This window comes from Mustela nivalis (assembly GCF_964662115.1).
Source record: "Mustela nivalis genome assembly, chromosome: 1".
In the NCBI taxonomy this organism is placed as follows: Eukaryota; Metazoa; Chordata; class Mammalia; order Carnivora; family Mustelidae; genus Mustela; species Mustela nivalis.
In genome coordinates this window covers 7,926,925-7,944,724 of record NC_139020.1, presented here as the reverse complement: position 1 = coordinate 7,944,724, position 17,800 = coordinate 7,926,925, and the positions used below count along the sequence as shown (strand labels likewise).

Genomic DNA, 17,800 nt, shown 5'->3' with positions numbered 1-17,800 from the left:
CTGCATCTAAGGATTGTGAGAAAAATACTCCGAGGTTAGATCACAGGATTTTAAAACTCTGCTGCTGTTCCTGATTTTCCTGATTTGGTTGAGGAAGACCTTCCTCTCCCCACAAGCAGGCTCTTTGCCCAAGGCCATGCGGGGCAGAAAGCAGCTGCAGCTAGAGTTGTGGTTGAATGCTACCTTGAGATTTCTCTGGGTACCTACCAGGGCACTGTTTGTCTTGGTAACTTTGGGGGTAACTGGCCTCAGAGAGGTGATTCATTTGGCAGCTGTTGGATCCAAGGCCAGCGGGAGCCACAGAGGAGCAGTCCAAAGAGTGGGATGCCAGGCCTCTGCAGGTCACCCCCATCTGCTGGAATTTTTAGGGACATGGAACCCTTAGAATTCTAGAGTTTCAGAGAATATATTGATAAGTTTCTGTCAGTAGAAACAAAGTAAGATAGCAGGAAGCTCGGCATAGTTGATAGCTAAGTGCTGCTGCTTTGAGCATAGGTCTGCATGGGTTTCTGGTCTCAGAATGTTACTTGTACGTGATAAGGTTGTCATGTGCACCTGTTAACAATCAAATAAGTAAATTATGATGTTATTTTTCACTTTATTCTACTTTGGAAGATAGATTCAGGAGAAGGAAGCTTTCTGGTTATGCTTACCCACGCAAGAGTGCCTGCCACTGTTCTTTCAGTGTATGGTAGCATTTGAGACTTCTAGCTCACTGACGGAAATGTTAATGTGTCCTTTTGATATAATGCACATTTATTCTGAAGATTAAAGGCATTTTAATAAGTATATACACATTATTTTAATGCAGTTTTTATTTTAAAAAGCTCTAAAATGACCTCAACCATGTTGATTAGTAAGGTTATGCTATATCCCTGATGTAAAGCTCATATTTATTTATTAAAGGCAAATAATTTCCAATTCCTGGAATTTTGTTTCCTTCTCAACGAAAAATATATACTGTAGGGTCACATCATGTGTTTCTTTAACATGAGAGGTCAATTTATATGTGGGTTGTGGGGAGAGCCAACATTTTAATTGTAGATGTGACCTCTTGCCTTCCCTTCAGTGAGCACATTTTTTCATGCAGCATGAAGTCTGTAAGGTAACTGTTTCATTTGGAGGAAACCCATCCAGGGTAGCTCTGACTCAGCAGTCCGCTTCATATGCTGAGAAACTGGGTGACATAAGAGGCAAGTGGTGCTGTGTTCGAGATTGGTGGGAAGATAGACCAAACTGGTCTTTGCCTTTTGGAGGCTGTGTTAGTAAGGGTAGGGGCACATCATCCCTTCGGAAGAGTGGTATGAGGTTGCAGCTGCTTCTTTTTCTGATTGTTAGAAGGTGGAATAAAAGTGGGAATAGTGACCATTCTGATTTTTGGAGGAGGGTAAGGAGCCATTAAATGGAGGTGTTGGAAGGGTGTGGTTTGTTTACCCCTTTCCTGTTTTAAAGGCACTTGCGGAGAATTTCCATTTTATTGTTACTACAGAATATATGTAGAAAAGACTTGCTAGTTTGTACTAATTAGGATAAAAATCATTTTGAATTAGTAAAAAAGTTGTAATAATTTTATAGGAATTTAATGCCTTGTTTTCATTGCTGAAGTCTAATAAAAATGACCATAGGAACTTGTAATATATGAACAATTCTGTAAGGTGGCTTTGGCCCACCTTATTCAACTAATAGATAAGAACTATTGTAATTAGCATGTCAGTGTTAAGTGGTATTCCTAGAGTGCAAAGTAGCTTGAACAAGCTTGTATTCAGGCATGTGTTTTCACTGAAAATCTCAGCAAGATATAACCGAACAGCTTTCAGAGATGTAAGATTGAATGCGATTTTATGTTAAATGATTTTTCCTTTTTCTGATTTGGGTTTTGTTTTCATTACAGGTTTAGATGCCACAGGACCTTTTTTTTCTCGTTATGGAGCATCTCTTAAGGAGCTTGATTTTAGCATCATGACTTTTCTCTGGAATGAGAAATATGGTCATAAACTAGCCTCTATAGAAGGAAAGCAACTTGATTACTTTTGTGAGCCAACATCACTGAAGGAAGCGCGGTGTTTAATATGGCTGCTAGAAGAGCACAGAGACAAGTTCCCGGCGCTGCATAATGCTCTAGACGAGTTCTTTGACATAATGGGTGTGTGGGCTGAGTTTATTATATCTGGTCTGACAGGGAAAACAAATCTGTGAAGAACCTAGCTTATTTAATACTTGACAAAATAGAATTATTATGGTATAGCCTGCTTATTTGGGGAAGTAAGTGATGAAGAATAGTGATTTTTAAAAAATTTTTTTAATTTTATTTATTTATTTTTTAGATGTCATGTTTTTACTCTGTTGAGCTAAGTTTGGTAGGGATGCTCAGATGGGTGGGTTACACTGATAAGATACCTGCTCTTCTCATCTTAGATACATTGACAGTATCATGGCAAAGGTTGTTTATTAAATGGACAGAATTTATCAGTGAATGGTTTAAATTGTAACCTTCAAGAAAACATTGCCCTGCAGAGGAGGTGATGTTTGCAGAATCTAGAAATAGCATAGCTGTTGTAGTGAGAAGAACTTAGAATGGGGAGTCAGGAAAGTAGGCTGTGGCCCAGCTTCTTCTCTCATTCAGTTCACTAAAAACCTTGTTTTTACTACTGCTTTAAGGCTCCTGCCCAAGCTGGGTGTTAACTCAGAAATGCTTATGCTAGTTCCTGCCCTTAAGGACCTTATATCGTAGAAAAGGGAATGAGATGAATATACGAATAACTATAATGTGGACATAAGCTCAGTAAGAGAGGACCCGAAAGGTGCTGGTGGTTGAAATGGAGGATCAGGCACTAGTGTTCTTCCTTGGGAAGGTGAAGCCTTGGTGCAGAGCTCGAGTCGGAGCTGTGAATGTGAGTGTAGTCAGGTAGCTGAACATTGGACTTAAGAGACATGGGGTCGAGGGGAGTTGGGTACATGTTTGGGTAGCAGCATGGAGTCCAGTTGAGCAGAATAGGATGACTAGTAGTTAATTCCTTAGCTTCTCTTGGATCTTAGTTTCTTTATCATTGAATGATAGGATTTGGAGCCCGTGGTCTATGTAGTCCCATTTTGCTTCAAAATTCTGATATTCTTAGATTCTAAATTGATTTTAACTTTTTAAAAAAAATTTATTTATTTATTTGACAGAGATCACAAGTAGGCAGAGAGCCAGGCAGAGAGAGAGGAGGAAGCAGGCTCCCCACTAAGCACAGAGCCTGATATAGGGCTCGATCCCAGGACCCTGGGATCATGACCTGAGCTGAAGGCAGAGGCTTTAACCCACTGAACCACCCAGGCGCCCCTGATTTTAACTTCTTATCTTTGGTACTACATGTGTGTCTTATGATACCCCCCTTCCCTACTTTTCCTTCCTCATTCCTCAGCATCTGATTTACTGACTGTCAGGAGTTAGACTTTTAAATTTTATGCTTTTTTTTTTTAAAGGGCACATTAAAAGATCTGGCCCTGTACCAAAGTATCATACATTATAAAGTTCATATGTAAAAGGAACTAAAAAGATTGCTTTTGTTGTGGTTCTTAGGAAGGAGCACATTCAAATATAGATGGCTTTGTGACTGGAGGCAACATATTACTTGATAGCCTGCATTTATTGCCATCAGTTTGCTGCTACTGGTAATAAAATGCTGTTTGGTGATTGAGCTTATAAAACCTGATGCTTGGATCACACAACAAAAATAACTAAAAAGGACACCCTCTTAGAGTGCACTTTTTTTTTTTTGTACCCTAACAATGTAGTCCATCTGGCTATGACTATTCCTCTGCTTTTAGTCATAGAGTCAGAAGCCACCAGCCAAATGACTGGCCATCCCAACAGATTTTCTCCTCCAGTAGCTTTGCTTCTCACTTTTATCCCAGATAGTTTCAGTTTTATCTCATTTCATTTAAAGGGATGATTATATTTCTTAATTTTTTATTTTTTATAAACATATATTTTTATCCCCAGGGGTACAGGTCTGTGAATCACCAGGTTTACACACTTCACAGCACTCACCAAAGCACATACCCTCCCCAATGTTCATAATCCCACCCCCTTCTTCCAAACCCCCTCCCCCCAGCAACCCTCAGTTTGTTTTGTGAGATTAAGAGTCACTTATGGTTTGCCTCCCTCCCAATCCCATCTTGTTTCATTTATTCTTCTCCTACCCACTTAAGCCTCCATGTTGCATCACCACTTCCTCATATCAGGGAGATCATATGATAGTTGTCTTTCTCTGCTTGACTTATTTCGCTAAGCATGATACGCTCTAGTTCCATCCATGTTGTCGCAAATGGCAAGATTTCATTTCTTTTGATGGCTGCATAGTATTCCATTGTGTATATATACCACATCTTCTTGATCCATTCATCTGTTGATGGACATCTAGGTTCTTTCCATAGTTTGGCTATTGTGGACATTGCTGCTATAAACATTCGGGTGCATGTGCCCCTTTGGATCACTACATTGGTATCTTTAGGGTAAATACCCAATAGTGCAATTGCTGGGTCATAGGGCAGTTCTATTTTCAACATTTTGAGGAACCTCCATGCTGTTTTCCAGAGTGGCTGCACCAGCTTGCATTCCCACCAACAGTGTAGGAGGGTTCCCCTTTCTCCGCATCCTCGCCAGCATCTGTCATTTCCTGACTTGTTGATTTTAGACATTCTGACTGGTGTGAGGTGATATCTCATTGAGGTTTTGATTTGTATTTCCCTGATGCCGAGTGATATGGAGCACTTTTTCATGTGTCTGTTGGCCATCTGGATGTCTTCTTTGCAGAAATGTCTGTTCATGTCCTCTGCCCATTTCTTGATTGGATTATTTGTTCTTTGGGTGTTGAGTTTGCTAAGTTCTTTATAGATTCTGGACACTAGTCCTTTTATCTGATATGTCGTTTGCAAATATCTTCTCCCATTCTGTCAGTTGTCTTTTGATTTTGTTAACTGTTTCCTTTGCTGTGCAAAAGCTTTTGATCTTGATGAAATCCCAATAGTTCATTTTTTCCCTTGCTTCCCTTGCCTTTTGCGTTGTTCCTAGGAAGATGTTGCTGTGGCAGAGGTCGAAGAGGTTGCTGCCCGTGTTCTCCTCAAGGATTTTGATGGATTCCTTTCGCACATTGAGGTCCTTCATCCATTTTGAGTCTATTTTTGTGTGTGGTGTAAGGAAATGGTCCAATTTCATTTTTCTGCATGTGGCTGTTCAATTTTCCCAGCACCATTTATTGAAGAGGCTGTCTTTTTTCCATTGGACATTCTTTCCTGCTTTGTCGAAGATGAGTTGACCATAGATTTGAGGGTCTATTTCTGGGCTCTCTATTCTGTTCCATTGATCTATGTGTCTGTTTTTGTGCCAGTACCATGCTGTCTTGATGATGACAGCTTTGTAATAGAGCTTGAAGTCCGGAATTGTGATGCCACCAACGTTGGCTTTCTTTTTCAATATCCCTTTGGCTATTCGAGGTCTTTTCTGGTTCCATATAAATTTTAGCATTATTTGTTCCATTTCTTTGAAAAAGATGGATGGTACTTTGATAGGAATTGCATTAAATGTGTAGATTGCTTTAGGTAGCATAGACATTTTCACAATATTTATTCTTCCAATCCAGGAGCATGGAACATTTTTCCATTTCTTTGTGTCTTCCTCAATTTCTTTCATGAGTACTTTATAGTTTTCTGAGTATAGATTCTGTGTCTCTTTGGTTAGTTTTATTCCTAGGTATCTTATGGTTTTGGATGCAATTGTAAATGGGATTGACTCCTTAATATCTCTTTCTTCTGTCTTGCTGTTGGTGTAGAGAAATGCAACTGATTTCTGTGCATTGATTTTATATCCTGACACTTTACTGAATTCCTGTATAAGTTCTAGCAGTTTTGGAGTGGAGTCTTTTGGGTTTTCCACATATAGTATCATATCATCTGCGAAGAGTGATAATTTGACTTCTTCTTTGCTGATTTGGATGCCTTTAATTTCCTTTTGTTGTCTGATTGCTGAGGCTAGGACCTCTAGTACTATGTTGAATAGCAGTGGTGATAATGGACATCCCTGCCGTGTTCCTGACCTTAGTGGAAAAGCTTTCAGTTTTTCTCCATTGAGAATGATATTTGCGGTGGGTTTTTCATAGATGGCTTTGATGATATTGAGGTATGTGCCCTCTATCCCTACACTTTGAAGAGTTTTGATCAGGAAGGGATGCTGTACTTTGTCAAATGCTTTTTCAGCATCTATTGAAAGTATCATATGGTTCTTGTTCTTTCTTTTATTGATGTGTTGTATCACATTGACTGATTTGCGGATGTTGAACCAACCTTGCAGCCCTGGAATAAATCCCACTTGGTCGTGGTGAATAATCTTTTTAATGTACTGTTGAATCCTATTGGCTAGTATTTTGTTGAGTATTTTCACATCTGTGTTCATCAAGGATATCGGTCTATAGCTCTCTTTTTTGGTGGGATCCTTGTCTGGTTTTGGGATCAAGGTGATGCTGGCCTCATAAAATGAGTTTGGAAGTTTTCCTTCCATTTCTATTTTTTGGAACAGTTTCAGGAGAATAGGAATTAGTTCTTCTTTAAATGTTTGGTAGAATTCCCCTGGGAAGCCATCTGGCCCTGGGCTTTTGTTTGTTTGGAGATTTTTAATGACTGTTTCAATCTCCTTACTGGTTATGGGTCTGTTCAGGCTTTGTATATCTTCCTGGTTCAGTTGTGGTAGTTTATATGTTTCTAGGAATGCATCCATTTCTTCCAGGTTGTCAAATTTATTGCCGTAGAGTTGCTCATAGTATGTTCTTATAATAGTTTGTATTTCTTTGGTGTTAGTTGTGATCTCTCCTCTTTCATTCATGATTTTATTTATTTGGGTCCTTTCTCTTTTCTTTTTGATAAGTCGGGCCAGGGGTTTATCCATTTTATTAATTCTTTCAAAGAACCAGCTCCTAGTTTCGTTGATTTGTTCTATTGTTTTTTTGGTTTCTATTTCATTGATTTCTGCTCTGATCTTTATGATTTCTCTTCTCCTGCTGGGCTTAGGGTTTCTTTCTTGTTCTTTCTCCAGCTCCTTTAGGTGTAGGGTTAGGTTGTGTACCTGAGACCTTTCTTGTTTCTTGAGAAAGGCTTGTACCGCTATATATTTTCCTCTCAGGACTGCCTTTATTGTGTCCCACAGATTTTGAACCGTTGTATTTTCATTATCATTTGTTTCCATGATTTTTTTCAATTCTTCTTTAATTTCCCGGTTGACCCATTCATTCTTTAGAAGGATACTGTTTAGTCTCCATGTATTTGGGTTCTTTCCAAACTTCCTTTTGTGGTTGAGTTCTAGCTTTAGAGCATTGTGGTCTGAAAATATGCAGGGAATGATCCCAATCTTTTGATACCGGTTGAGTCCTGATTTAGGACCGAGGATGTGATCTATTCTGGAGAATGTTCCATGTGCACTAGAGAAGAATGTGTATTCTGTTGCTTTGGGATGAAATGTTCTGAATATATCTGTGATGTCCATCTGGTCCAGTGTGTCATTTAAGGCCTTTATTTCCTTGCTGATCTTTTGCTTGGATGATCTGTCCATTTCAGTGAGGGGAGTGTTAAAGTCCCCTACTATTATTGTATTGTTGTTGATGTGTTTCTTTGATTTTGTTATTAATTGGTTTATATAGTTGGCTTCTCCCACGTTGGGGGCATAGATATATAAAATTGTTAAATCTTCTTGTTGGACAGACCCTTTGAGTATGATATAGTGTCCTTCCTCATCTCTTATTGTAGTCTTTGGCTTAAAATCTAATTGATCTGATATAAGGATTGCCACTCCTGCTTTCTTCTGATGTCCATTAGCATGGTAAATTCTTTTCCACCCCCTCACTTTAAATCTGGAGGTGTCTTCGGGCTTAAAATGAGTTTCTTGGAGGCAACATATAGATGGGTTTTGTTTTTTTATCCATTCTGATACCCTGTGTCTTTTGACAGGGGCATTTAGCCCATTCACATTCAGGGTAACTATTGAGAGATATGAATTTAGTGCCATTGTATTGCCTGTAAGGTGACTGTTATTGTATATGGTCTCTGTTCCTTTCTGATCTACCACTTGTAGGCTCTCTCTTTGCTTAGAGGACCCTTTCAATATTTCCTGTAGAGCTGGTTTGGTATTTGCAAATTCTTTCAGTTGTTGTTTGTCCTGGAAGCTTTTAATCTCTCCTTCTATTTTCAATGATACCCTAGCTGGATATAGTATTCTGGGCTGCATGTTTTTCTCGTTTAGTGCTCTAAAAATATCATGCCAGCTCTTTCTGGCCTGCCAGGTTTCTGTGGATAAGTCAGCTGCCAATCTAATATTTTTACCATTGTATGTTACAGACTTCTTTTCCCGGGCTGCTTTCAGGATTTTCTCTTTGTCACTGAGACTTGTAAATTTTACTAGTAGGTGACGGGGTGTGGGCCTATTCTTATTGATTTTGAGGGGCGTTCTCTGAACCTCCTGAATTTTGATGCTCGTTCCCTTTGCCATATTGGGGAAATTCTCCCCAATAATTCTCTCCAGTATACCTTCTGCTCCCCTCTCTCTTTCTTCTTCTTCTGGAATCCCAATTATTCTAATGTTGTTTCGTCTTATGGTGTCACTTATCTCTCGAATTCTCCCCTCGTGGTCCAGTAGCTGTTTGTCCCTCTTTTGCTCAGCTTCTTTATTCTCTGTCATTTGGTCTTCTATATCACTAATTCTTTCTTCTGCCTCATTTATCCTAGCAGTGAGAGCCTCCATTTTTGATTGCACCTCATTAATAGCTTTTTTTATTTCAACTTGGTTAGATTTTAGTTCTTTTATTTCTCCAGAAAGGGCTTTTATATCTCTCGAGAGGGTTTCTCTAATATCTTCCATGCCTTTTTCGAGCCCGGCTAGAACCTTGAGAATTGTCATTCTGAACTCTAGATCTGACATATTACCGATGTCTGTATTGATTAGGTCCCTAGCCTTCGGTACTGCCTCTTGTTCTTTTTTTTTGTGTTGAATTTTTACGTCTTGTCATTTTGGCCAGATAAGAGTAAATGAAGGGGCAAGTAAAATACTAAAAGGGTGGCAACAACCCCAGGAAAATATGCTTTAACCAAATTAGAAGAGATCCAAAATCGTGAGTGGGGAGAAAGGGGATAAAAAGAGGTTCAAAAAGAAAGAAAGAAAAAAAAAAGAAAAGAAAAAAAATTTTTTAAAAAAAGAAAACACCTGAGAAAAATGTAAAAAAGAAAAAATATATATATTAGATAAACTAGTAAAAAATCGTTAAAAAAGAAAAAGGTAACAGTTAAAAAAAAAAAAAATTTTACCCGAAGGCGAGAAGAAAAAAAAAAAAAATGAAAAAAAAATTAAATTAACTGCAAGACTAAAAAAAATCACAGGAAAAAAGCCATGAGTTCCGTGCTTGGCTTTCTCCTCCTCTGGAATTCTGCTGCTCTCCTTGGTATTGAAACCGCACTCCTTGGTAGGTGAACTTGGTCTCGGCTGGATTTCTTGTTGATCTTCTGGGGGAGGGGCCTGTTGTAGTGATTCTCAAGTGTCTTTGCCCCAGGCGGAATCACACCGCCCTTACCCGGGGCCGGGGTGAGTAATCCGCTCGGGTTTGCTTTCAGGAGCTTTTGTTCCCTGAGCGCTTTCCGTAGAGTTCCGGAGGACGGGAATACAAATGGTGGCCTCCTGGACTCCGGCCGGAGGAGCCGAGAGCCCAGGGCCCCACTCCTCAGTGCGTCCTCAGAGAACAGCGCCCAGTTACTCCCGTCTGCCTGACCTCCGGCCGTGCTCCGAGCTCACCGAGCCTGCGACCGGTTCAAGGTAACACCGAGCTGTGAGCTCACTGTCGGCTCTGTCTCTGCAGCCGGCTTTCCCGTTCCAATACCCGCAAGCTCTGCGACACTCAGACACCCCTGATCCTTCTGTGACCCTGCGGGACCTGAGGCCACGCTGACCTCGCGTGGGCTTCGCCCCGGTTTAGCCTCTGGAGCGATGTCCCTCAGCGGAACAAACTTTTAAAAGTCCTGATTTTGTGCGTGGTTGCTCCGCTGCTTGCCGGGAGCCGGCCCCTCCCCCCGGGGTCTATCTTCCCGTCGCTTTGGATTCACTTCTCCGCCAGTCCTACCTTTCAGAAAGTGGTTGTTTTTCTGTTTCCAGAATTGCTGTTCTTCTTCTCTTCGATCTGCCGATGGATTTTCAGGTGTTTGCAATCTTTAGATAAGCTATCTAGCTGATCTCCGGCTAGCTGAAGCAGTCTCAGCTTGCTACTTCTCCGCCATCTTGACTCCTCTCCGGGATGATTATATTTCTTAAAACTTTTCGGAATCCACTGGTCTTGTAAATGAAAGTATTCAATAATGTCACCAATGCTATGATAATTTGTTGGAATTCCAGCCTCTCTTCAACTCTGCATACTATTTTTCTGTTGGTATTGATTTGTAGACAGCTAAAAGGCCCCTTCAGGGCAGTGTGGCTGAACCCACTTACTATTATCCCTGGAGATCTATTTTTTCTAAATTTTTCTTAGTAATATTGTTCTATGTCTTGTATCTAAGCAGGAAACCCTGAAATTAATCTCACTTCTTACTTTTTTCTATTACCCCATGTCTAGTTTGTTACCAGTTCCAGTAAGCTTTATCTTTGATCTGTCCTTTCCTGTCCCTCTCCACTTCCTTACATCAGAGCCTTAGTAATATTTCCATCATTAGACCATCCTGGTAGCCTCCAAACTGGTCTCTATGCCTCCAGACCTTTCACTCCAGATCTTCCTCTTTATATTGCCACTAGTGACTTTTCTAGAACATCTGATTGTGTAATGATTTTGTTAAACACTTGCTTCGTTTTGCCTACACATCATCTGTCTGGGTTTATCATTACTCTCCCCATCTGCCCTCTATACATGCATCTCATTTCTTGAAGGTGTGCAACCCTTCTTGTGCTTTCCTGCCTGTGTCTTTCCTCAGGCATTTCCTCCAGCCCTGTCCTACTCATTTGCCTGTTCAAGTCTCACTTTAATATAGCCTTCCCCCACCAAGCTCTTCCTGACCTCTCCTTGGGCCTTTATCCTTGAAAACTTTATTATTTCATTAGTTTTGTTTCCATTGTATTTATTGAGGCACGTAGCACACTGGGTTACAGGTGTTTACCTGTTAGTGTATGTTGCACAATACACCTTAGGACACAAGCTTATTTGTGGCAGGGACTATTTTTGCATTTCTGTATTCCCGGCACCTGGCATAGAGTTTGATCCCTAGAAAGCACTCAAATCGTACTGAATTGGATTCACATTTTGTGGTTCTTTGTGGTTCGTTTCTTTTTAATGGGCCATTTTGCTCTTGGTTTCTAAACTAAATTAGTGTCAAAGGCAAATAAGGAGTAGAATATAGTTGATGATAGTAGTATCTGGGATGGTTCTCTTTAAGGCTTAATGTGTTGTTTGGCACTGCAAACTTCCATTTTCTCACAAATCATCGGTATTTTTCTACAGATAGCCGCTGCACTGTGTTAAGGAAACAAGACAGTGGTGATGTACTGGTAAGTTACTTGATTCCTTTAACTGTAGTGTGCTAATTTGTGTTAGCCAAAGAAGAGAGGAGTACCCAAGCCAGTGTTTATTTACATCACAGTGGCGTTCTAGAACCAAATCTGGAGGATTTCTGGCTGATGTATGCTCATTTATTAGAAAGTTAATACCAGTCTTCCTCTTAGAATTAGAGTGACAGCAAACTTAGGGGCTTAAATTAGAAAGTGTCCATAAAGTTTTGCAACTAATAAATGTTAATTTCAGAAATAGGGAAGGAGTTGTTTGGTCTTCTCCTGGCATAAAAATGAAAATCTATCTGTAATGATTAAAATTTTAATGTTTTGCAGTGTAAGGAAAGTAAAGAGACTTTGTTTTGAATGGCTCCAAACTGAGTTCAAGTTAAAATAATCACAGAGTTTTTCTTAGTAGGTTGTGGCAGTTTTCAGACAGAAAGATGCTTGTTTACTGAATTTTAGTATCAGGTCATCTGTACTTGAAATTTTGTCTTAATCTGCTGTTAAATACTGCCCAGGTAACACAGCATGGGAAGTTGAATGTCTTCTAAGTCCACCCTGCCCCCAAGGTTTAGCCTGCTATAGAGTGTCTAGTTTAGCTTAGTAAAAGGAATGTCATTAAAATGCTAGTAGCATATAACTGGAGTTACTCTAAAAGACTGATTAATTGCTTAAAATAACATAAATTTTCTTAAAAATGAGTTTAAAATGGGGCAGTTTTAGTTATAGTCCTCATTGAGCATTCTCTTACTTTCTGTTATAGATCATAACACTAGCACTAACATACTAAATGTTATTTTTGTTCAGTATTTTTGTTATTTTATATATATTCAACTTGTGGCTAAAACACTATGATATCTTTATTGTGAGCTTTGTAATTCTGCTATTTGAGTTTTCATTGTTTTTTTCCTCCCATTTTTCTAGTTTAATTCTTCCAAGATAAAAAATAAAGGCAAGAAAAAGAAGCCAAAAGATTTAAAGGTATATTTTCTGTATCAATTCTTGTATAAAATAATTGAATATATAAATTAGAATTAACCAATTTGGGGGGATATTTTGAAGCATTTTATAGAGAAAGACTTTTTTTAAAGATTTAATCTAGAATTCATGCCAAGCCCATGAGATAAATAGGGTGATATTTATCTTATGGTGGGTTCTCCTTGGCTGTCGTATATGTGGGGGCTCAGGGGGACAGGAGTTGAGACTGGGAACAAATATTAGGGGAGGATGAGAGCAGCTGTTTGTAAGTTCCACTAAAACTTGCCTTTTTTTTTTTTTAAAAAAAAGGAGGGGCACCTGGGTGGCTCAGTTGTTGGGTGTCTGCCTTCGGCTCAGGTCATGATCCCAGAGTCCTGGGATCGGGCCCTGCATCGGGCTCTCTGCTTGGTGCGAGCCCTGCTTTTCCCTCACTGCAGCTCCCGTGCTTGTGTTCCCTCTCCTGCTGGGTCTCTCTCTGTCAAATAAACACATAAAAATATTAAAAAAAAAAAACTTGCCTTTTTATCTTTGACTTAAAATTTTTTCAGAGCATTGAATACTACCTGAATGTTAATTTGGGCTTATTTATGGCTGTTGTAACTTTTATTACTATGTGTTCCTGTACACAAGAAAAATTTAGTTAAGTCATATATTGGCAGTTTGCGTGCATATTTATATAAGCATTTGGTTTTAATACTAATTTTTTTAATAGAGTTCTAAAGTGGAAAGTCATTTTCATTTTTCTTTTAAACCAGCCTATGTTAGTGGGGTCTGGAACAGCTTCAGTAACAACAAATAATGAGACTGTCACTTCAGGTGAAGATCATAAGTAAGTACAATTAAAAATTTTTGCTTCATTTTAATTCAAATGTTTTGACTTAGCAAGTTGTGTTAATTTAACGTAAATTAAACTTGTGTTTTATTTCCCTAACTTCACTGTATAAAGATGTGCATCTGTTATGACAACCTGGTGTGATCCATCTTGGTTGAATTAATGGCGTGGCTTGTCTGCATTAAGAATTCATACAGGGGCACGTGGGTGGTTCAGTGGGTTAAGCCGCTGCCTTCGGCTCAGGTCGTGATCTCAGGGTCTTGGGATCGAGTCCCGCATCGGGCTCTCTGCTCAGCGGGGAGCCTGCTTCCCTTCCTCTCTCTCTGCCTGCCTCTCCATCTACTTGTGATTTCTCTCTGTCAAATAAATAAATAAAATCTTTAAAAAAAAAAAAAAAGAATTCATACAAACTACATTAAAACCACTGGGCTAATGACATTTATTAGATCAGTTTGGGAACTTACTGTGTGTAAGATACTGTGGGAAAATTCTAGAAAATAGTCCTTAAAATATTCAGTGAAAAAAATGTCCTATTGGTAATCAGTAGCATATTTGCTATAGTAGGAGAGAGGAAGTTGTTCCAGAAGTAGTACATGATGTGTGGTTTAGCCTTAGATGTGACCAGTTTTCAGTTACGTCTGGTTGTTGAAACTGAGTTTTCAGGAAACGAACAGACACATGAAGAAATAAAAGTAGTGAGTAGCAGTGACCTTTTTATGTCATTCCTTTAGGGACTAGAAACCCACATTTTTTTTTTTCACATTTCTTAAAGAAGTTGTCAAAACAGCTGCTTTCCCACAGTCATTTTCATGGATTCTTTAAATGGAAGAATTATTTTAAATTAAAATAGTAATAGCCTATACTTAGATAGCACTTATATACCAGGTGCTGTTCCTTTGGCTTTACATATATAAACTCATTGAATCCACTCTTCCACCGTGAGAGGTAAGTACTGTTACTATGTCCATTTTACAGATAAGGAGACCTGTCATGCACAGTATAATTGAATGGTACAATTGAGTGATGTGCCCAAGAACCTGAAGCTTGTAAATAACAGAGCCAAGGAATTAAAGCCATTAAAACCTGGTTTTAGAATTCACACTGAAACTACCGCATCTTTTTAGAGTGCTAGAATCTTATATTTTAGAAAAATCTTTTTATTATTAAGTGTCTCAATCTCATTTTGACTTAATAGCAGTTATAATAAAATCTTTCATTTTTCTCTTTAACAAGTTACAATTAATGTAACATTATACTTCTAAAAATGGGAGTTTCAAAAAATTTACTCTTGGGACCAGGTTGGTACTTAGTTAAAGGTGCTTACTCAGTAGTCAGGCGTATATATGTATTTGTGGAAGGGTAACTTTTCCACATTGAATTCTCTCGTAGTGTTTTTTTTTGCATTGTAAAATTTAAATTTTACATGTTACATTATAAATTATAAATTGTATAAAATTGGAATATTATCTAGGTAACCTCACAAATTTATGATTCACAAAATTGTTTTTTTATCTACAGACGCAATTCAAATCCTGCAGGCCCATTTGTGGTACCTGACCACCTTCGGCAAGATGTAGAAGAATTTGAAGCTATCTATGAGCAGCACAGTAGTGAATATGTTGTCCGTAATAAGAAGCTGTGGGACATTAACCCAAAACAAAAATGTTCAACTCTGTATGAGTAAGTAGTTTAACATTCCTGCAAAAATTATTTTATATTGAAGCTGCCAGTTGAAGATCTCAAGTTGTTTGATATGTGTCCATTGTGCTTATTAAAGGAATCGTTTTATGGCTCACAAACTTAGGGAAGAAAAGTACTTTTACAGCTTTTGTCAGGTAGTACACGGAGTTAACTGAGTGTTTTTAACTATTAACTTTAGAATCCTAGTAATTACTGTTTTTTGTCAGTTTGAGCTGCTTAATATAGATATTTTCTAAGACTTATCTGGTATATGCTGATAGGACCTAAAGAGTTTCTAGCCATAATGTTATTTTTTTTTTAAAGATATATTTGTTTATTTGAGAGAGAAAGAGACGTATACACACATGTGCATGGATGGGAGTGCAAAGGGAGAGAATCTTCAGGCTGAGCGTGGAACTCGAAACTGGGCTTGCTCTTATGACCCGTGAGATCATGACCTGAGGTGAAACCAAGAGCTGGAAACCTAACTGATTCAGGTGCCCCTCAGGTCCTCTAGCCATAATCTTTTATCATGAATTCTAAGGCATATAGTTCTCCTCCATTATCCTTAGTTTCGCTTTCCAAGGTTTCTCTTACTGCCATCAGTCGTCTCTAGAAGCCGATGGTCCTTCTTCTGACATATTGTCAGAAGGTCCGTTGTAGCCTAACAGTGCATCACAGTGCCTACATCACTCACCTCACTTCATCTTGTCATGTAGACATTTTATCATCCCCCATCATGGTGAGTACAGTGCAGTAAGATATTTTGATAGATCACATTCACATAGCTTTCATTACAGTATATTATTGTAACTGTTTTATTTTATTATTAGTGCTATTAATTTTTTATTGCACCTAATTTATAACTTAAACTTTATCATAGGTATGTATATGTAGGAACAAAACAGTATAAATAGGATTCAGTACTATCTGTGGTTTCAGGCATCCCTGGTGGTTTTGGAACATATCTCTCTTGGATAAGGGTGGAGTTACACAGTTGACAAGTAGTATGATGAGTTTATCTTACTGTTCCTTTGTTGGTGGCTGCGGATGTTTTGCATCTCATAAGTCCAGTGACAAGTTAATACGTCTGAGTGGGGTGGATAAAATAATGGAGTAAAGAGTTCAGGAAAATCTAGGAAGCAATTAACTGCTTAGAGCTTGCTATTAAGGCATTGCTACCTTCCTTAAGAAGAGAAATTGAGGGGCATCTAGGTCGCTCAGTTGGTTAAGCATCTGCCTTCAGCTCAGGTCCTGATCTCAGGGTCCTGGGATCAGGCTCCAACATCAAGCCGCATGTTGGGCTCCCTGCTCAGCGGGAGCCTGCTTCTCTCTCTCCAGCTCTGCCCTTCGACCTGCTTATGTTCTCTGTCTCAAATAAATAAAATCTTAAAAAAAAAGAAAAGAAAAGAAATTGAGGACTAAGACCTGCAATAAAAAACTAATTTAAAAGCTCTTCTCTCGGAAAATCTGTCACTCATCCATAATTTAGTCATTCCTCCTATTTTCCCCAGCTGCATTATTTCTTTTCAGTCTAGTTACGCTCGTAGATTCCTCTTCACGGTTTTTCTTTAGAGTTGAAATGCTGAACAAGTCATATTTCCAGAGAACTCTCCTGGATGACGTATGCAAACAGCTCTAAAGCTACACTAGTTATTTCTTAAAGTATGATAGGCTTTGCTTCAGACATCCAGAACTGAAGCTAAACTGTTTTTCTGAGGACCGTGCTTCTTAAAGATTTATTACTATTATAAGTGAGAGGAGTTAAACAACTTAAGGGAAAAAAATAAGCTGATTTGTATTTTGAGGTAGAACTTAAAGTCATGAAGTTGTAGGAAGTTACACCTCAAAACAGTTGATTCTTTGAGTTTTCAAAAGTAGACATATGATGATGGGCTTAAGAATGATTTTTTTTCAGGGGTTCCTGGCTGGCTCAGTCAGAGGAGCACATGTCTCTTGATCTCGGGGTTGTGAGTTCAAGCCCCATACTGGGTGTAGAGATTACTTAAGTGAACAAACAAAAACTTTAAAAAGAAAAAATACATAAATATTTCTTTTAGGAGCCAGTGGATGAAAAGAAAGAAAAATGAAACTACTACAATTTTCTTTATGATAGGAATGTAGAGAAAAAAAAATACTAGGGAATCAAGAATATTGGGATCACTGCTTTAACTTTATCTTAAGTATTTCACGGTGAAGTAGGGGATTGGAAAGATTGGTGTTTAATTGACCTAATGCCCTTCTAGTTCTAATATTTTATGATTTTAGATAGTTGAAGCAAATTAAAATTTCAATGGATAATATTTTGCACTTAGCTTTTCCTAACACCTCATCAGTGCTGTTAATTAGTTGGCCAGCGTTTTTTAACCACTTTGAGTTAAGCACTGTGGAAGATTGCAGAAAAAGTAAAGATACGGTCCTTTTATGCCGCTTGCAAATAGCAGGAGAGCTGAATTGATCATTGGTCAGGTAACAGTGTACTGCAAATAAAATTACTCTGAAATAAGAATCATGAGCTTGTATAAAACAGTGATTTTTTCAGAGGACCACACCTAGCGTAGGAGGGTGGGGGTGCCTTCTGAAATGTTTTCTCCATCCTTATCTGTTGCTGCTGTGCCGGCAGTGACGGTAATAGCACTGCAGGATGACCTACCATGACCGTTCCAGATGGTCATCATCCAGTTATGAAATTATATGTGCATATATACATAACTATTAATATCTCTGGCAAAATTAGCTTTTTTAAAAAATTTAAACTCCTGCCA

At 38.6% G+C, this 17,800-nt stretch overlaps 1 protein-coding gene across 8 annotated transcripts in view; it reads left to right on the top strand.

Moving 5' to 3' along the window:
- TTC3 (tetratricopeptide repeat domain 3) overlaps positions 1 to 17,800 on the top strand; it is a 131,304-nt gene that overhangs the window by 74,489 nt on the left and 39,015 nt on the right. For all 8 annotated transcript variants that reach the window (XM_082722545.1, XM_082722543.1, XM_082722544.1 and 5 more), the window contains 5 exons: positions 1,892 to 2,143; positions 11,496 to 11,542; positions 12,470 to 12,526; positions 13,279 to 13,352; positions 14,874 to 15,035. In XM_082722545.1, the coding sequence (XP_082578671.1) occupies positions 1,892 to 2,143; positions 11,496 to 11,542; positions 12,470 to 12,526; positions 13,279 to 13,352; positions 14,874 to 15,035 (592 nt within the window). The remainder of the gene's footprint in view (positions 1 to 1,891; positions 2,144 to 11,495; positions 11,543 to 12,469; positions 12,527 to 13,278; positions 13,353 to 14,873; positions 15,036 to 17,800) is intronic.